The 22,077-nt window shown below is 41.6% G+C and overlaps 1 protein-coding gene across 1 annotated transcript in view; it reads right to left on the minus strand.

Moving 5' to 3' along the window:
* Positions 1–7,488: 7,488 nt before the first annotated feature.
* The window catches only part of synpra (synaptoporin a), a gene marked incomplete at its 3' end in the record, with an annotated part of 32,096 nt that continues 17,507 nt past the window's right edge, over positions 7,489–22,077 (minus strand). The window contains exons 3-6 of the mRNA XM_080424024.1: positions 12,444–12,568; positions 10,867–11,065; positions 8,502–8,693; positions 7,489–7,740 (exon numbers count right to left, since the gene is read on the minus strand). Coding sequence (XP_080280150.1) covers positions 7,489–7,740; positions 8,502–8,693; positions 10,867–11,065; positions 12,444–12,568 — 768 coding nt within the window. The remainder of the gene's footprint in view (positions 7,741–8,501; positions 8,694–10,866; positions 11,066–12,443; positions 12,569–22,077) is intronic.

Here is a 22,077-nt window from a genome sequence, read left to right on the forward strand (position 1 = left end):
TGGTTTCATCCGGCACTTGTGGCCAATCATTCACATTAGTAAACATGTCTCTAATTTGGAAGTGTTGAGGGTCATAAATCAAGGGATAATTGGTTTTACCTGGTTTGTACGGATCCTCAGGTTGCCACGTCTCCATGTCGTCGACTTCTCACACAATTCCCTAGACAGCAAGTTGTTTGGAACTATTGAGAGCACATCAATCAGACAACTCATTCTACGAAAGAATAACCTATTTGATCTCCATCATGTTGTCCGTGGCATCCACGGTGTCAAACGTTTAGAGTCTCTGGATCTCAGCGCCAACAGAATCACATTGAAGAAAAAACCCTCTTGGCCCTCACACATCACACAACTTTCTCTGAGTGAGAATCCATTAGGCAACAATGTGTTTCATCACCTCTCTCCATACTTCCTTAGTCTCAACTTGTCAGTGGCTGGGATAGACAGTCTCAGACAAAATACGCTTGAGTCTCTGAAGCATCTGAAAATCCTCTTTCTGAGCTTCAACAAAATCACCGGTTTGCCTCTAAACCTCAACATGAACCTGGAAGAGCTGCACTTGGACCACAACAGCATCAACTCTCTCCACAAAGAATCATTCACAGGACTGCTCAAACTGAAGAAACTCAAAGCAGGAAATAACCCTTTCACTTGTGACTGTAAACTGTACTGGTTTGTGAGAAGTTTCAATAAGTCACTGCTGTTGGATTGGCCTTCTGACTACATGTGTGCCTCTCCAGCCAGTTTGTCTGGAACTGCACTGGAAGACTTTCACCCAGGCAGATGGTCCTGTGATCCAATGATGCAGATTGCTGTGATTGTGCCTTTGATTGTGTGTGTATGTCTGGCTCTAGGACTGCTATTCCACAGGGTTGGTGGAGCTTGGTACCTGCGTATGCTGTGGGTGTGGATGAATGCTAAGCGCCGGGGTAAAAACGAGACAGAGCGCCTCCTACAGGCCAACTTACAGTACCACGCCTTCATCTCCTACAGTCAGAAGGACAGCTACTGGGTGGAGTCGCAGCTTATACCCCACCTGGAGGGAGAGCACTTCAGCATCTGCATCCACGAGCGTGACTTTGTCCCCGGCCACTGGATCATCGACAACATCATCAACTGTGTGGAGGGGAGCTACAAGACAATCTTTGTGCTGTCTCAGAACTTTGTTAAAAGTGAATGGTGCAACTACGAGCTGTTCTTTTCTCAGCACCGGGCACTGAGCGAGCGACAAGACTCTATGGTGTTTGTGCTGCTGGAGCCCATCCCTGTCAACTCCCTGCCCAAGAGGTTCCTGCGTCTGCAGAGGCTCCTGAGGCAGCAGACCTACCTGGAGTGGCCAGCGGAGGAGCAGAAGCGCAGGCTTTTCTGGACCAGTCTCAAGGCAGTGCTGCAGCCTGCAGACAGCAATGTGGTGCTGACGAGAGTGGCCCAGGACTTGGCCAGCCTCGGTCAACATCAGACTGAAATTGATCAATAACTTGTCTTATAAATATGACTCAAATATGTTGTTCTAGTGGCACACAAGTCGTTGACCGCATTGTGTGTGTGTGTGTGTGTGTGTGTGTGTGTGTGTGTGTGTGTGTGTGTGTGTGTGTATGTGTGTGTGTGTGCGTGCGTGCGTGCGTGCGTGCGTGCGTGCGTGCGTGCGTGCGTGCGTGCGTGCCTGAGATCAACATAAATAAATAAGAGTAACGGATGGGCCACATGAGAGCAGAGCCAGCAACGGGGGAGAGATCCCTGCGAGGGAGTGTGGTCACTTTCATACAGTATACAGCTAAGCAGCAGTGTGGTGTCACCCAGCCCTGGAAATACATGCGGCCGTGTTAGCCTACTATTTAACAATGCTGAAATCAATGAGACAAGAACAGAGAGACAGACCGAGTAAACCTACCTAATTTGTATGTGCCACTTTATTACACCAAGGCATGGTGTGTGGTCTGTGGTCGAACACAAATAAACAGTACTTCTGTTCTTACCTGAAACATCTGTCCAACAATGTAATCTGTTATTCAGTGTTTAATTTCTATTTACATCATCATTTAACAAACATTAATATTTTTTATACACACATATTATGGATATCCATGCATTTATCTGTCTGTCTGTCTGTCTGTCTGTCTGTCTGTCTGTCTGTTGCTGCTTTATAGTGTTATTGGAGTAGGATTAGTTTCACTCTCATTTTCGTGTACTTGTTGGCATGCTCACTTTGCTGTTGTAAGGATATCTCAAGTTCCTCTAACTTTCCTCTGCGGTGTTGTAGGATACTACCACTAGATGGCATTAAAACCACAGCAGTCAAATGGTGTCTTTCTTGATGAATTGTTGGAGAGCTCTGAAAAGTTCCCTTTTGAAATGTTTCATTGAATTGCTAATGTGTAGAGGGGCAGAATAACATTATTCATTATATCATTATATTACAATTATATTACATATTTTTTTAATAGCAGATCTACAAGGTCAAGATTTGTGTTGTTAAAATGTAAAAAATACTCAAAATGAGTACATTTACTCAAGTACTGTACTTAAGAACAAATTTGAGATATTTTTACTCTACTGGAGTACTTCCAATTTTCAAAAAGTTTCTACTCCACTACATCTCAAAGGCAAATGTTGTACTTTTACTCCACTATAATTATTTGAAAACTTTAGTTACTAGTTACTTTGTAGATTTTGATTATTATTACAAAACCACGACCCGTAGTGCACTTGTAGATCTGCTATTTTCAAAGGATCTTTATACATTTTATTAGTTTAAAAACTTGTGAAATGGGACCTTCTGCATAATGAGTACTTTTACTTTTGGTAAGTTAAGTAATTTGTATGCCAATACTTTTGTACTTTTACTCAAGTAAATGTTTTTTTTTACTGAACTTGTACTCGTAGACTATTTCTGTAGGGTGTTGATACTTTTACTTAAGTAAAAAAATGTCAGTACTTCTTCCATCACTGATAGCGACTGTAATGTAAGGTTTCTGTTGTGGAAGGGAAAGGGCCCAGAATGTCTGCCCCTACACGTCTCATGGGGGACCCCCAACCTGGTGGTGTTACAGGGGGGCATGTGAACGCTGGTCGGGGCCTATTGGTGCCATTTCTTTGAATATGTCACCATGTTTCTCTCAGAGTGCTGTTGAAGAAGAATGGAATACTATAAGCTGTTATAGTCCATTCAGAGATGGCCAGGCACTGCTTTGCCCCAGGGCCACGCCCTGTTGGTTGATTTGCATCACTTCTCTAACTCTATTTAATGATGTCACACACACGTGCGCACGCACATGCACGCACGCATATTACGCGCACATGCATGCACGCACACACACACACGCGCGTCATGTGTCTCAGTTATGTTTATACAAGGCCACACTGGGAAGTCACAAACACAAATCATTATGGGAATGTAAATGATATCAGCTGCCAAACAGTATCTGTCCAAATGTACCAGCTCTATGAAAGAAATACAAACTAGACCGGTGGTTCTCAACATTTTCTGGATCAGGGCCCACTTGAAACTTTCAAAAGTCTTCCCAGTGCCACCCAACTGACCACCATAAGGACAGAAACCAGATCATAATGGGACATATTTGTGAATTAGCTTCATTAGCATGAATTAAAATGCATGTCAAATCATCCACGCTTAATCATGAGCAAAATACAAGAGGCAGTTTATTGGAACAGTACACATTATTAATTTACACTGACAGTAAAATATTATAAACATATTTTTTTTGCTTAGTTTTTTTTACACAGTTATTACCTGGATGCTAGTCTCATGCTTAGGAAGTGAATAGGGTTGCAAAAATTCATATCAAATGTCAAACAGCAATCACCTATTATCCATTGATTAGCGCTTTTCATCAACTGATTTCCAAAAGTTTTGTGAACCAGGGTTATCATAGTTAACTAAAACTAAGACTAAAACAAAAACTTACAAAGTAAATAATTGTTTCATTAACTGAAATTAAATGATAAAAATAAAATGAATTGAAACAAACTAGAATGAAAATTTCATGAAATGCATGTGAAATCAAATTCAGTTCAGTCTTTCTCACCATCATATAGGCTATATATATATTTTAGCTATATGTATTTGGCCTCGAGTTTGTAGATTCTTCAAGGACCCCTGATGATCCCCAGACCCAACTCTGAGAACCACTGCCTTATACCAAAACAAAATAAATATTTCAGAACTGTAATAACCCTAGTGTGATCATGAATCACTGAAGTTCATATCATGTAAATGAAAGACACTTTGGCTCCTCAGGAATCCATGTAATAATACAGGGATGGTTCAGCGAGCATATCTTTTTGATACATCTTTGAATGAATTCTGCATGCTCTATTTGGAGTGTATGATTATATTATTGATTATTTCACAGCAGTCTAAGCAGCACACAACAATTTGAAACAGGAGCAGCCGCTTTGTAAACAGGCAGAGAAACAATCTTTTCCTCTTTATGTTATTGCAAAAAATATTTTATGATGCGTAGATTGAACATTTTGATGGGAGTGGAAAACATTGTTGCTGTCGGGTGGAAACCTAATATGCCCAAAACTGTTACTTCTCAGGAAATGGAAAAAAGAACCTGTCTTCCAATGGATCCAATGTAGTTATTATAGTCACAAGCTCTTGTTAATACTTTTCTTTGGTTCAATATTTATAAACACACATAACCACTTTCACTTTCAAAATTCTTCACAAATAGCATATCTAAAGCTTACAAAGCGCCGTGATGCTGTGAGCTTGTCCTTTTGCTACTTTTATGTTACACCGTATGATAAAGTAAGGCATTCATTTATGAAAAAAACTTGAAATACGGAGATACAATGTTTATTTCTGCCCGACAGCAATGATTTGTGATCTATGTACAGTCGTGATGTAGTTTGCATTTAGCACACAGGGCCCTATGATCGGCCATACTGGCTAAACCCACTATTTGAGGATTTAGGAGTGCGCAAGGGGCGTTCCCGTGCAAAAGTAGCTATTTTGGGACACCTGCTTTACCCGCAAAACACCTACACTACCCGTTACGTTATGCATATAGGTGTGGTTTGGGCGTGACAATAAAAAAACCAATCACCATGCCAGATACAATTGCCTTTAAGAGAAGACTGCGCAAGCTATTATCCCAATGCAATCTTACGCTCTCCTCTCTCCCTCTCTGCAGTGTTGCCAGGTCTGCTTATTATATAAAGTGGCTACTTTGGGCTTGTTTTTTCTGTAAAGTTGCTTGTAAATAATGGTAGTTGCGGTTGTGAGCTTGTAGATCGGCTATTTTTAAATAGTCAACATATATAAATATGCACATTGTTTAATGGCCGACATAATATTATATAGGTTTGAAGTGCTCATTATAGTCGCTTCTTTTGGGCTTGTTTTCATAGATCTGGTTGCTTATTCCTCTTGCAAATTCTGGCAACACTGCTCATGTCGCTGCAGCCGCACTGAGGGGATTTAACATTGGACACCATACACCCAAAGTTTACTTTATGGGCTCCAGCCTTTGATTGCCTTTCAATAAAACCACATTTGATAGACATACGTATCACCTATGTTACTGATTAGAGAGAATCTTATATTATTGTAATCAGTTCATTATTTCCTGCATAATCGATGAATAAAACTGAAGTCTGTAATTTGGAGTGCATTGCGCAACCCACAAATTGTCTTCTGTGAATAGACTATCATCTTATGTAAACACAATTGACACAAGGAATTGACACTCTCACTTCTGCTGATTATAGGAACATTTTAGATTCCGCTATGCGCTGTCCCAAACGTGTGTGGTCAAAATAGCAATTTTGGAGATAATGCAACAACACGCCCACGGCCACACCTCCAGGCGCAAATAGTGGAGTCGGCATAATGAATAGCGGGTATAGCGGCCGCAAAATAGCGTTTAGGGACAGTGCCAGCTCCCTTATCCGTAATTCACGGGTAGCGGGCGGTAATTCACGGCTAGTGGGCAGCGGGTGCGGGTATAGCAGTGCCAATTATAGGGCCCATAGTTTCCATATAGATTTCCACTTGGCATTATACAGTATAAAATAAATATACTTAAAGTGACAAAAGCTGTCACACTTTGCTGTTTTATCAAATGGAACAAAGAACTTATGATAAATAGTAAGTATTAATAGTATGTATTATGGATAGGTATGTTGTATGTATGAATTACACACCAGTATAAAAACATGTTTTAGATTTTTTTGGGGAAAAGGAACATAAATACACTTTGATAAATTAAACAAGACAATATGGGTGGATAGAATTTTGTAAACTTTCAGATGTAAAATGATGCCTGCAATGTTTTATTTTTATATACTTTTTTATCTAGTACACAGATAGTAGTGGACATCACTTTTGACTTCCACAGACTTTGGAAGGCAGGCATCAATGCACCAAGCACAGGAAAGGAGAAAACATTTTTACAGGCAATACAACAGTGGTTCTCAACCTTTTTTGGATCAGGGCCCACAAAGCATTCGCGGCCCACCCTTCTGATCACTTAACACGGCAGCCGACCGGCTGCCGTGTTAAGCGGTGAGATGGGTGGGCCATGTGCAAGATCAGTGGAACCAACATAGTATACATTTTTTTCAAGGTGTTAAAGAAGAAATACATTTTACTGTATGCTTTAAATTAATGTTAAATTATCATAAAGATCTTGGTGTTTTGCAAATTATTTGGGGGCCCACTAGCAATATCCTTTCGACCCACCAGTGGGCCCCGGCGCACAGGTTGAGAATCGCTGCAATACGACATTCAGCACAACACCACCTCTGGAAAACGCAAGTGTAAAAGACTTTAGCTACTAGCTCTGTACAACACCTGACAATATCAGCGGTACCTACTCTATACAACTGGTGTACTACTAATGTCTATCAGACTGAAATTTGACTTCCATTGTCACAAACATAGACCCATCTTTTTTATTTTATTTTTTCACAACAGAATGGAATGATGAGAAAGGTGCAGGCGGAGAAGAGGGTCTAATGCTGCGTTCACACTGTCAGCTACAAAATATACAAAGCTACAAAGCGACGCGGCATATCTGTCGCAGAGTCGCTGTTGAAGTGTTGATCAACACGCTCGTTGACGTCAAGCGTGCATCTGTCGAGCGAGAAAAATATCATGGCTGGGGTTCAAATGAACAGGGAAGAGGCTGACAGAATTGATTTGTTTCTCCCCATTACAAGCAGGAATTGTGTGGAGAATGTGTGTGAAGATGGTGAAACAACATTTGGTGGTTTGGTAGCTTTGTGTAGCTGCAGTTGAAGCCAGCTCAACTCGGATTGTAGCTTTGTAGATTTTGTAGCAGCTACAAACGTCAGGCTTTGCCATTGAAAATCAATGGTAGCCTGTGGCTTTGTTTTGCCAGCGTGGACGGCGCATAAAAGTGAACCTCATGCATCTTTTTCACTCATATTTTATCCCCCTGATTGCCCTGGTTTAGAATACACAAGTTTCGGTCACAACGCGGCACCTCCTCAACCTTACATCTGATTGGAGTAGGCCGTAGGCCCGCCCACCGGGCTGTACTCAGACGGTTGGCCGAGGTCGCCCTGGGCGCCGTAGCCACCTTGCTGGCCAAAGCTGCCCTGGTTGTACGGCTGCTGGGTAAAGGTGCCCGCCTGTTTCTGAGACGCCTCGCCGGGTTGCCTGGCGGCGCCCTTGTGCCAGCCGGTCTCCTTGAAGACAAACCAGATGTTCCCGGCCCACAGAACAAAGTTGAGGAAGCCAAAAATCTGGAGAGACAGAGCAAATAAATTGATTGACTGAAACCTTTATTTCAGGGAAATCCATTGGGACCAGGGTCTCTTTTTCAATGGCGCCCTATATACAAAGAAAGGATATTTACAACAATGTGATTCTACAGACTTTACACATTATGTAGACAACATGTTACACATAAAAAAGGCTTCAAAATATTAAAACCAAATATTACACCAAGCGGGTGCATAAGTCTTCTTCCATGGCCAGCAAGACTCTTAACCCCTAATTGCTCACAGGCCCTCATTGGAAACAAGACCGCAAGGACTTTCATGAACGGACCTGTTAAATTAAAGGAATTAAAGGAATTATCAAGGCAACTGATTATTATTTTTTAATATCAAAAGAAACAAGGTAACCCAGCTTCAAGCTATCCTGAATTTTGTTCCACACATAAGGTGCTGAAAGCTGTATCTCTCTTAACACTGGTTCTAGGAACCTTCAACGTAACCCTTATCATCTTGTGATCCGGTACCGTGACTTGAGTTTCTGAAAGCTATCAGCGTTGTCAAATAAAAGGGGTAGTGCTTTGTAAATGAACCATACTGAATTATTCAGTATGGTTATAAAACTCTGTCGGGGGGAAACCTCATACAGTATGTCCAAAACTGTTACTTTTCTGGATTCAAATTCTAAAATAGCAAAAGTAGCAGATCTGCAAGCGCAAAACGCGTGATCAAGTAGGGCGTTAATTCACAAAAAAATCCAGGTGAGGTACAGACAAAGTGAAACGTACCACTGAGGTGTTGAGTCCCGACCAGCGAGGTTCGAGCACGGAGCCACACCTGTTGCTTTCGTCTTTACAGGCCGAGATGAGGAGCCGGACCTCATCGGGATCCGTGGCCACCTTGACGTCTGCCAGAGCTTTGGCCCAGGCAGAGGAACCGATGAGCCACATGAAGGAGAAGACTACCGTCACTATGAAGTCCTGATGGGCCAAAATGAAGAAAAGATGCAGACATGGTGAAGGAAATGGGACTTCTCTTTGTCACAGCTTAGAACAGGGGTCTTCAACAGGGGGTCCGGGACCCCTAGAAGTCCTCAGAGTTACTACAGGGGGGCCGCTAAATCTTTGTGTGATAGGGACTTTATTATTCATTTTTTTACATTAACACATTGCGTGCCAATCGCGTAGTTCTACGCGAACCTAAATAACAGCGCAGCGTGCCAGTCGCGTAGATCTATGCGAAGTGGTCTTTTTTCTTTTTTTTTTCTCGCAGTAAAACATTTCATTGTAGCACACCGGAAACGGAAATGAATGTCAATCGAAGATTTTTGCAGAAGGAGCGAGTGCATTCTCCGGCAGCGGCAACAGCCGCGGAACTTCCACGGTAACTGCCGGTGGAGGAGCGGCAGCTCCCGGCAGTGACTGCCGGCGGTGGAGCGGCGGAGCAGCGGAACTGCCGCGGAAACTGCCGGTGGAGGAGCGGCAGCAGCGGAACTGCCGGTGGAGGAGCGGCAGTCAACTTATTTGCCGATAAAGTATAGTTTTGGACCATGACAGAGGCGCGCAGAATCAGCAGACCTTGAGGCCAAGGAGTCGCGCCCGAGCGCCTCCAGGCGCGAGTGCCCGCGACGACCGGCCGATGGTCTGCTATTCGACTAAGCGCCGTCCGAGTTATGTACCGATAGGCACAGAATCGTAAATAATATTGGTGGGGACTGCGTTACACAAACGCAGCACACTCCCAAAGCTCGCGCCGCCGGCAGCTCCGCGGAGCTGCCTCGGCAGCAGCCGCTGCCGGAAAATGCACTCGCTGTCCCTCGATTTTTGTTCCCATCCGCTGCCGCTCTAAAGCTTCCGCTAATCCGCCATTATCTCGGTGTTGTTTTTCTCCGCGCTGAACGCTGTTTAATAGAAACTGCGACTACTGCAAAATGGAATTTCTTCTCTGGGCCACTCACACAGCTACCCTGTGTGTCTACAAACAGTTTAACGCGCGATCATAAGGTATTTATCGAGGTCTGTGGCGAGGTGAAAAAAAAAAAAAACAACAATAAATCGCTGGCACTGGTGAGTACATTATGATATTAAACTCTAGCATGGAATGTGTTAACCACTTGAACCCTAGCATCTGGAGGGAGCATTAGCCGAAAATAACCAATCTACAAGCTCACAACGTGTCGCAGATGCGCTGTGAGCTTGTGCGAACGAGAGTATTATATCATACAGATGAATCATCATAATCTGGCATCTTGGTATCATGTGGTATAATCTGGTCACAGATATAATTTACGATATATGTATATAATATTTAGTGGGGCTCCCATATTATGTGGGGAAACTTGCCATAACCCCACTGCAAGATATATGCCTGAGTTGTATAGAAGTAGTTTTATAACCATTACTTTTACTATCTATGTAAGATAAGGTGTTCACTGTTCTGGTATGAAAACCCAAATGTTTTATTTAACCGTGTATCCTATAGCATAACTACATGTCTGACATCTCTAACAAACCAAACAAGGCAAAAAATAATACAAACTCCTAAACAACTCAGGGGCCTAGTACGCAGGTCATAAGCGAATATTTAAAATAAAGTATTGCTCTTGTTAAGCTTAGCCTCCTAATTACTTCAATTCACCAATATTGGAAAATTGGATCAGGAATGCGACAAGAAATCTCCATGAATTCAAGGCTTCATGGGGGTGAGTAATTAATAGGGAAAAAGTTTTGAGGGTGAACTATCCCGCTAAACAAATCCTCACTCATCATTTATGATAGCCTGGTTCCAGACCATAGACCCCGCCCACTCTCTGAGTGGGGCTCCTCTTGGTCTGGTGTCATAATGTGAGCCTATGGCTTTTCACGGTAGAAGAAATACCTGTCAAATCAGAGTCGGAGGTGGGGGTGGGTCTAACGACAAGCCAATCAGCGCCACAGGGCGTTCTCAGGCTGTGCGACACTAGCCTGCGACGTCACATGTAGGCGGATCCTTGGATCTCTTGTGATTGGTTTAGGGAAATGCAAATCCCCTACCCCAAGTAATCGACTACAGTGCAGCCAATTTCAGACTGAAGCTCCACGCAGCTTCAGTCTGATAATCAGGCTACATTTATGAAGGAGGCGAGGTCCTTGGGAAAGAGATGGCTGTACTCACAACGAGAGGTCCGCGGTTGTTCTCGCGGTACTTGTCCTGAAAGAAAAGGTAGACCACAGTGGCCATGAGGGAGTAGAGGAAGGCGAAGACCGCGATGGTGACAAAGAACTCGGCGGAGGAGGAGTAGTCTCCGATGAGGGACAGACGCTCCCTCATCATGCCCTCACACAGGGGGGCCTCAAAGGACACCTGGTGCAACCTGACACACACACACACACACACACACACACACACACACACACACACTGAAATATGTATTTATGTCCACTTGAACAGAAGCACAAGAATGACTTGTACAAAGGACATAAACACCGCCAGTACAGTCAGACAATAGGAAAGCAGGCAGTTACAAAGTGCCTATAAGGCAGGACATTGTTACGTACAGTTGACATACTTGTCAGACACAGCAGACATCAATCATGGATAAAGGAAACAACGCCTCCTCCAAATTGAGCGGCTTCCTACAATAGCTGACACTGAGCAGTACCTTGCTAACTGTTTGGCCCTCCTTTTGGAGACACAAAAGGAGACACGCACGCACGCATGCACGCACACACACACACACACACACACACACACAGGGAGGTGCAGGGCTTTAAGCAGCTACATACTCTTCACAGGTGTACTGCATGGTCAGCCATTAACACTGGGGATTTTAAAGATAAGATCATTTACAATTTAGGCATTTAGCAGACGCTCTTTATCTAGAGCAACTTACAGTAAGCAAGGTAAACACATACATCAAATGCAGAGAGACAGTGTAGTGCGTCAGAAGTCTAGGATCGTAGGTAAACCAAGAACCTAGCATCAGTCTAAAACAATATAATATTAAAAAATTATAATCTGTACATTGAAACTATAGGATGCCAGGTAAACAAATTAACCTATCATCTGTCTAAATAACATGCTATCTCAATTAAATTTCAAGGCTAGGTCAAGTGCTATGGGCTAAGGTGGTGGAGTCTGAAGAGGTGAGTCTTCAGATTACAGCGGAAAATTGAAAGTGAATCTGCAGTTCTAGCTGCAATGGGGAATTTGTTCCACAGTTTGGGAGCCAGAAGGGAAAAAGTCTGGGACGCGTGGAAAGTAATAGATAAGACAAGAGACCATTCAGAGAAATTCATTCCCCAAAGGCAGCACGGCAGTTAAGATACAGATTACAGGGCAAGAAAAAGTACTGCAGATACAGCAGGGTAAACCAGTGGTTCTCAAAGTGGGGTCTGGGTCCCCAGGAAAATGTGTTAATACAGCATCACAATCATTTTAACCGCTTCATCCATTTATACGTTGGCTATTCAAAGAATAGCAGATCTACAAGCTCACAGCGCGTCACTTTGTGCTGCGCTGCAAGCTTGTACATCTGCTATTTTTGAAAATGTTAGAAAAATATCGACTTGAAACTTTTTCATAATTTTTAAACACAGATCTTCTATTTTGGGGGTCCCCTGCCCTGGCAAAATGTTTTCAGATGGGGGGGCCTCGGCCAGATATATCAATTTGGGGGTCCTTCACACAAAATAAGTTTGAGAACCACTTGGGTAAACGACGTCCAAACTGTACACAAAGGGAACACTCACCTGAAGGGATAGGCGAAGTCGATGCGGATGCTGAGGTTGCTGGCGGCCCTCTCCATACAGTCCACACTAACCCTCAGCTGGCCCGTGAAGCCACCACATGTTGCAAACGCAAAGATGGCAAACAGCTGTGTGTGCACACACACACACACACACACACACACACACACACACACACACAAACACACACACACACACACACACACACACACACACATTTGAATTATTTTATTTGGATCTGCACAAAAAGAGCAATACATTATAGATCCAAACACTGATCAGAAGAAGGTTACATTACGGTCAAACCATGATACAACTGCTGCACATGCTTATTAACACACAGAGGAAAAAAGTACATTGATGACGTACTATATCCTACAGAAATTGCTGTAATTACAATCCTCCCAATTGCAGGCCATGGAGCACAAGTTTGTGAACGTGGCCCAGAATCCCAAACACAAGGACAGAATAAATTGACAGTTATATCCCAAGGCCATAATACGTTCCACCAAAGGCTGATATTTCATAAGTTTGGATGTAAAACATTTTAGCATGTTGGGGGTGGCACAAAATATTTAAATTAATTCATCTTTAATAAATAAAAAAAAATCTTTGCCGCAGGCAAAGATTTATTTTTTCATTGCAGTTGAAAAGGCTTTAGAAATCAGAGAAAATCCTGCCATGGATCACTGGAGTGAATTTTTCAGTTAAAACTTTTAATACACGTTTGAAGGACCATGATAAATACTTTTAATGTGTTGTAAAACTGAATGTCATGAAACCTTTAACTAAAGAACAGCAGAAACGCAAATAGCTGAGGACACGGTGTGGGTCCATCCAAAAAACGGACAGAAAAAGAAAACTGGCAGGAACAAACTTGTGCATGTCAAAAGTTATATTCCGATGAAATGCTTTGAGGCATGTAAACGAGGATTACTTTTATTTAGCCTTCCATGTAAATAGTTAAGTTGAAATATCTGATTGGAGTGATTTCATTCTGAATAAAGAAATGTTGTCCATGTAAACGCATGCAGTCCCTTGAGGGACATTGACACTTTCTGTCTCTATGTATGTGTTCTCAACAGAGAGAAGGCAGAGATATGAAGTGCAACACGGCCCATGTGGGAACAGGAGTATCTGTAATGAAATGCATTATGTGTGCATTAGTGGAGCCTTGAGACCTGAATTGGCTCTTGCTGTGAGGTTATTGAATGTGCCGGCTGGCCTGTTTAGCAGATATTGAGGTGCACAGCCATTCAGCAATGAGTTGCTGTCGGGTGAAAACCTCATATGTGCAAAACTGTTACTTTTCAGGATTCAAATGAACCCATTAAGACCTGAGGCCAATTCTACAAAATGTCTTCTAAATCCTAACAGTTTTCTGAAAAAAGTATGTTGCTATGTCAGTGGTTCTCAAACGTTTTCATGTGAAGGATCCCCAAAATGATATGTATTTGGCCGCCGACCCCATCTCAAAATATTCTGTTCCAGGGACCCCGAGAAGCAAAGCTTATAGCGCATAACGCGGCACGAAGTGACACGCTATGAGCTTGTAGATCTGCTATTTTTGAATAGCCAACTAATGTGCTCTATAAATAGTTAAAATCTAAAATGACACAGATGCTTTCCCGGTTAAAAAAATGCACACAGAAAAAATAACATTGTAGATCGGCTATTTTTGCAGCTTTTGTCTGACACTGTAGTATGACAAAGTAGGGCATTAATTTACGGAACATAAAAAAGTTACACAAAAAGTCAAAACATGGAGATTTCTGCCCGACAGCAACAAATGTGTAGAATAGTCCATGAGCCAGACAAGATTTCATTATCGAAAGAGTGGGCAAAACCATACCTATATTAAATTGTTCATAGGGTCAATACGAGTAAATAAATATATGATAACCGCTCCACAGGAGCAGCTTTTTCATGGTTATCACACATTTTGTTATTTTCCCCATATGTACATGACAGGTGAAAAAATGACAAAATTTCAAAAAGAGTTATCATAATGAAACTTCCTGAGTTGATTACTTACATGAAGACAATGATTTATCGTATTACAAGTTTTCTGAAATTGTATATTTAAATATGCAAATTAGGCATTACGAAAATATGCCCGAATTTGTATAACTTTCCAGAATCAACATTGGAACATTGGACAAAGCCAGAGTCAACATTCTTATTTCATTTTGTTAAGATGTTGGAGTCAAAGGTTTTTAACGAGGGAATATTCAATATCTGGCTCAATTTTGGGGCTCTGGCTCATGGACTAAATGCCTAATTTGCATATTTAAATATACAATTTCAGAAAACTTGTAATACGATAAATCATTGTCTTCATCCAAGTAATCAACTCAGGAAGTTTCATTATGATAACTCTTTTTTAAATTTTGACATTTTTTCACCTGTACGTATGGGGAAAATAACAAAATGTGTGATAACTATGAAAAAGCTGCTCCTGTGGAAAGGTTATCATATATTTATTTACTCGTATTGACCCTATGAACAATTTAATATAGGTTTGGTTTTGCCCACTCTTTCGATAATCATTGCTCAATTTTGGGGCTCTGGCTCATGGACTAGAAGCAGCCGAATAAGGACACAGTCGTTCCAGCAGAATGAGATTTTTTTTCTTCTTCCTCCTCTCAGAATGTGATTACTCTCCAGACCATGAGTCAGGTGGCAATGCTCAATTTATGAAGCAAACAAATAGATGAATGGTGAGTGTTGTTGTCAGTGGCATCTGTGCAATGCCATTCATTCAGTTGGGGACGGCAGCAACATGCTTTCCCACAACACTGAAACAATATCATTCAATTAAAGCACTGCATGGTTTTCAATGTGGGGTCCGGGGACCCCCCGGTGTCCTCGAGGGGGTTCCAGGGGGTCCCCAGCTAAATCATTGATAGTTAGGAACCAAATGGGCCCCTATGGGTCTATAAGACAGCATGGGACTGCAACCCAATGATTACACTGAGAGTGTACATTTCTACACTCTCACAGAGTTAAATTAACACTGAGAATTGGGGTTACAGAGATGGTCAAATGGGGGACGGGGGTCCATGGTCTAACCACATACCAAACTGGCGTTCCATGAAATTTGAAAGGTTAAGAATCACTGCTCACAATAGAGCCACATCGTAAAAGTCTACTCTTTTGGGAATCCCTGCCATATCTTTCCAGATGGGGGTCCGCATATGCATCAATTTTAGGGATCCTTGACATGAAAAAGTTTGAAAAAGACAATTTTTTTCCCACAGTTTTGTGTATGGAGTGTTATTGGTGTCCGTTAACGGCTCAAATGTAAGCACAGCTATGCTTTAACCAGCATATTGTACTTACTTACATTCTACCCACATACTTACTGTAGAGCATCATGAGGCCAATTCTACAAATGTCTTTTAAATCCTAACAGTTTTCTGAAAAACGTCAGTGTGTCGTTATATCAGTGGTGCTGAAACCTTTTTCATGTCAAGGACCCCCAAAATGTACTCCTACGGGCTGGGGCGGCACCCGTCAGCAGGGAGTGTTGGGCGGGAAGAGTATAGTACGAAGGTTCTATACGTCCTCCCGGTTGGGGCTCCTCACTGGCAGTAGAGCAGGGCACAACAGCAGTGACAACAAATGTGTGTGGGGAGGAATCAATTGATATAACGACTAAATTGTGGAGGAAAAGTTTTAAAAAGCAGCAGCACATAAAATGTCAAAGATCAAGACCACAATGTTGGTCAAAATTCCATGTTTCATTTCCTCATTTGAAACACATGGGTTAGAAAGGCGCTGTTAACAAAGGCGCAGTGGCACTAATGCTTTTGCACCTGATGACGCTAGGAAGGGAAGGCAAAGCCAGTGAAACTGGCGAAAGTCATCTCCACTATGCTGCTTCCAAAAATGCCTAATCAACAATTTATCCAAAATCAAATGATTTATAGCATCAATAAATGTCTGTCCCATTGACAACAGAAATTGAAAAATTAAACCTCTGAAAGTTCTGAGAGATTGATTGGACACACAAACAGTTCAAATAGATTTCAAATACTTTGACGTTGATTTATAATATACAATTTTTAATCATACAAAACTAATCTTCATGGCCGTACAGGGCGAGGGCAATTCATGCGTCTGCAACACATTGTAGCATCGGCTATTCCGACTATCTCCAAAGCTGTACCTACACATCGTACCTACAGTAGACATTTGACTCTCTGCCTTGTAGTAAACTTGAACTTACCGGAGCAAATATCACCATACACATTTAGGACGAGAAGATCCAAACCCCTGCTAGTTTAAATTATAGGAGTTCCAGAAGCGCTCTCTGCCATTCTGACAATGAAACCCAGGCTACAAAGAAGCCGACTGAGAGTGAAACAGGACTGCATCTTTTTTTCTCTTTCTCCCAATCTCTCTTCCTCCTCTCCCTCCCTGTAGCTCAGTTATCATGAAGTAAATGAAAAAAGAGAGGAGAGACCGTGTGTAAGGAGGAGGGAGTATGGAGAGAGAGAGAGTGAGAGAGAGAAGGGCAAGGGGGGGGACTGAGAAAGAGAGAAAAGACAGGGAGAGTGAAGGTAATCAACCAACAATACATTGAAACCGATATTTAGAACCAATATCGAAATAAATCTTGCTCATGTAGGTTAATTGATTAATCGAGAAGAAAACAAACTCCAATTAGACATTAAAGGAGCACATGACCCATTTTCAACCTTATCTTCATATAATTGGTCCTCACTAATGCTAATTATAAAAAAGAAAACCATTTCTGTCTACATTGTGCGTCTCAAAGGTGGGCTGGGGTTGGGGACAGTTCAGAGACGTGCCTATACAATGACATCAACAGTGGGGATTCCAAGCTAAACTACAGACTTTCTCTTCCTGAAATGTTAGCATGCTGAAATGGAAGCCATTTGTAAATCATCAAAATTAAACACAGATTATGTCATTGTTTGGCAGGTTTCTGAATTGTCCACATCCCACTAATGAGATACAGAGCGTATGTTATAAAGAGCATTAGTGAGGACCAATTGTATGAATAAGGATGAACATGAGTGAAGTGCTCCTTTAATGGTAGCCTATAGGCCAGAGATATCCCCTTAAACTTTGTGTGAAGTATTATGTATGTGAGCAAATAAAAAATCTCTGTGATGCAAACTTCTGTTTAGAGCTGAAAACAGAGGAAGTTTGACCAGAACAAACTTGTGTTCCGCTGCAGGTTCATACAGCCTAATGGGCCGTTGCAGTCAGATATTCAGCCTATTCTCCAATACGAATTAGAGGAGAGAGGAAAAGCAGGCAGACAATATAGATTTGTATACATATATGTATGTATTGAGCTTGATGAATCGCAACCGCTCTCTCCCATGATACATGAACAACAAGCTTATGGTATGTACAGAACCTGGATGTGTCTAACAATCCAGACGGTGGTGATGTTGTGTGTACTGTAGTATCATTTATTGGTTTACAGCATTCCTTAGACTGAATTAAGCTCCAGTTTAATATTTCTATAAAGGGCAAAACATTTTAAGAATAACCAATAATCCAAACGAATCTAGAATGAGACTATGGCATGTGAACATACAGTAGATCACTAAAGCTGTATTATGTAACTTTTTTGGGTGAATAAAAAGTTATTTTTTCCAATCTGTATGGTAGAGTATGTTAATACAATATAACTTATACAATTTTGGTGATTGTATTTGGTCTCCCTGCTCTTCTATTGAGACATTTAGATCCTGTGTCCTGGGTTGGCCACGACCTTTGACACAATCCTGTTTCTGGCCTGAAAGGTCTGCCCTTTTTTGAGGATTCAAAATATGGTCACCCTAAGTCACCCACCTCTGTGGTGAACAGTTTACCCTCAACTTGTTACTTGTAATGGGGAAAAGACGAGTTTAATGCCATCGCGGATTGTTAACAAGATACACAATTTCTCTTTCTCTTTATAATGCTGCTCCTTCTAGCATGCGCAATTGCGCATGCTAGAAGGAGCACACACACACACACACACACACACACACACACACACACACACACACACACACACACACACACACACACACACACACACACACACACACACACACACACACACACACACACACACTCCAATAACAACTCGTGGCTCAATGTGAATCAGTAATGTTGATGAGTGAGTCAATGACAGCAAACAGCTCCAGAAAACGCTCCTATTGTTCTACACAGATTGAAGGAATGTCCACGTTGTTGTTTCTGCTCCTGCCTACTCCTCAGTCTGGTCCAAAGAGACCTCATTAACCACTTAAACCCTATATGGCTGACCGGAGTCCCTCAGCGCTCTATACCAGTGTCTTTTTTGTTGTCTGTTATTGTGGGGAAAGCTTATCTGAAAATAGCCTGTCGATCTGCTATTTTCTGCGAATTCCCCCACAATACGGATGCTGGGGTTTAAATGGTTAAGCTTGACATGGTTTCTCTGGACCCCTGCTTTGCCATAATTAGATAAAGAGAGGAGGATAATTGGTTGTGCAAACAGCCACCGCTCACTACTTAATTCATATACTACTTTATCTGTATACTGACAGTAAAGCTGCTAGAGCCTCCAAAGTTCACACAGCCATTATCGGCATCACACCTCTAAGTGTTCGACTCCCCCAGCATAGCAGGCAGGAAGGAACAAGGCGTTTTTCCATTTCATTCCTCAAACCTAAAATAAATCAATTTCCGTGTCTATCTGTCTGTCTGTCTGTCTGTCTGTCTGTCTGTCTGTCTGTCTGTCTGTCTGTCTGTCACACTGAATACACACACGAATACTTGTATATCTACGAAAGCGCCTGGATTTCATTCATAAGGGAGGGGACATTTTAGGAGAAACCTCAAGTGCTCCACAATGGAACAGCATTCACCATGGGGGAAGATGCAGGATGTGGGGATGTGGATGAAGAGCTTATTTTATGTTCTGTTTCAAACAAACTGTTGTTGTCCGTACAAGCAGTAAAATGACACTGAAGTTTCTTGAATCTTCAACCCTGGAAGTTGTCGGGTCAAATCATTTCCACCGGCCCATTTATGGACTAAGTGGCATCATTTCTGTTTGTTCATTGCTGTATCGACCCTCATCTCCTGCATTTGTTCAGTCCATTAGGCCCAGACACTTTCACCGTGTTAAACAGTGATACAATTGAGCACCTCGCAATTAGCTAAATAGGAATACGGAAATAATTCTAGATTGTGAGCGCCTAACTGCAGTGGTTCTCAATTTACCCTTTATCCATATTTAATATGTTGGAGCTATTCAAAAATTGCAGATATGCATGAACCCTATAAACACTGGCTGAATCTCCCCCATTGCACTTTAAAAAATGAGAAATAGTGAAAATAGCCAATGTACAAGCTCACAGTGTTTCTGTATTTTTCAAAAATGTTGAAAGATTTTCAAACTGATTGAAAAATGCTGACAATATTGACAAAATAGGGACTCCAGGTTGAAAGTGGCACATGTATGTTGTGAATTGAATTGGAATTCAAATGTATGAATGATATAGACATTTTTTTTTCCAACTGGCCCCTGGTGGGCCCTCACTTTGAAAACCTGTGTTCAAGGATATATCTGAGACAGATGCGTTATTTCATACAAAAGAGACAGGCAAAAAAGTGACAACTTAAATATCGGTTAAGTGATATGTTTTGGTTAAAACAAAAAGGTTAAGCACTGTATTCTGATAGCAATCATTGCAATAGAGTGTTTGTTTAGTCACAGGTGTCTCCCTGTCTCTCCAGCTTTTAATAAACAGAAATTACATTTTCAGGTATGGTGACAACATTTCAGCCAACCAGGAGAAGTACCCATTTATCAGCTTCATTGTTATAGTGTTCCAGTTCAAATTTTGTCTGCTCATTTATTTGGGTAACATTGGTAAGCCGTAAAGCCAACCTGAAAACACATTTTCTGTTTAACAAAGAGCTGGAGAGACATCAGTCTCTAATGACCTTCCTAAAGGGAGGCCAGTTTTTAAGCAATTCATAAATGTATGGTTGCAGAAAGAACACAATAAACATTCAGAGGTGGAGGAAATATGATAAAATAACTGCATTTTGAGGTTAAATGTGAAAGCTAGGGGTCATTTTGTGATGTCACTGATCGGCCTGCATCATCCTAGTATCATCTGATTCTGGTGAAATTGTATTGGTACTCTAGATTCTGAGCCTACAAAAGGTTTTAAAACCCTGAGAAGCTATGTTTACATTACTGTATGTGTATACATGTGTATACAAATCTGTAAAATGGTAAAAAGATTATTTTGTGCTGCAGGGGACATCTTTTTTTCAATTAGGACCCATATGGCACAAGATGCATGCACCTGTGAGCAATCAAGTTACATTATCAGGTGGTTTGTGCCACCTTGTGGCTGAAATCAAAAACTGCGTTCATAACACACATAAGGGGACACACAGCAGGCCTGGAATCTTATCACTTGGCCTCTGTGTTGTTAATGTTTTGAGGGCACAAAGGCCAAATGCCACGGCAGCAAATTAAATTTAAGCCACAGAAATAATAATTTTAAGTTAAGGGTCAGGGTCAGGGAGGATTTTATGTTTTAATACTATCAGTGAAATAAATAAATGAATAAAAAACTAAAAGCCAGTCATTGGACTCATTTGAAGATGGGCATGGGGAGTAGGCCTAGGGGGAGAAATTAAGAATACAAAAGAAACTGGGGTCTAAAAACCATATTGGCAGGAAAGAGCAGAGGAGAAAACAGTGAAATCAGCTGAGACACTGGGGCAGTGTGGGCGGGCCATCAAGGCCACTGTGGCCTGCAGGGCAGATCATTTTTTTAAGGGCATGAGGCCAACTGAAGGGTCTTCATGGCCTCCATGAAATTCCTGCGCTGCCACATAGTGTAACATAGTGAAGGTGAGATGAACACAAGAAGCACAAAGACATTTTACAGTACATGATGGCTTTGTATGGTGGCCAGGGCTAACAGTAAAATAGTCCTAGACTGATATTAAACAGTAAAATAGTCCTAGACTGATGATAAACAGTAAAATAGTCCTAGACTGATGATTAACACAAGCACTGCTAAAAGGGGAATATCATCAGTACCATCACAGGTCCATAAATACTGTATAGCCTACCTACGCTATTAATCTATAATTAACCACCTCTACTTCGACATCTATTTGTGATCCTCTCAGCATCAATGTGGCTTCCTGTGCTTGCTATAGAGGCAGTGGGTTCTCAAAGTGGGGTCCGGTGTTGACCCCCAGGGGTCGTTGAGTGAGTTCCAGAGGGTCCCCAACATAATTTGCTGATATTAGCATCAACAATCACTTAAATCACTTTAACAATTTACAATTTAGGCATTTAGCAGACGCTCTTAATCCAGAGCGATTTACAGTAAGCAGGTAAATACGATAATACATCAAATGCATAGAAATAGTAATCTAGGATCATAGGTAAACCACCTACATCGGCTATTTGCAAATAGCCGACCGACAAGCTCACAACGCATTTGTGATCTGCTATTTTCAAAGGAATCTTTGTAATCAATGTAATTTATTTATTATATCTTCTAATGTTCATGCCAAAAGCACGGTTAAATCGTTAATCGCAATAATTTGAGTGACAATTAATGGTCAACTAAAATGTCATGAT

This window comes from Gymnoscopelus braueri (genome assembly GCF_963280865.1).
Source record: "Gymnoscopelus braueri genome assembly, chromosome: 3".
Classification (NCBI taxonomy): domain Eukaryota; kingdom Metazoa; phylum Chordata; class Actinopteri; order Myctophiformes; family Myctophidae; genus Gymnoscopelus; species Gymnoscopelus braueri.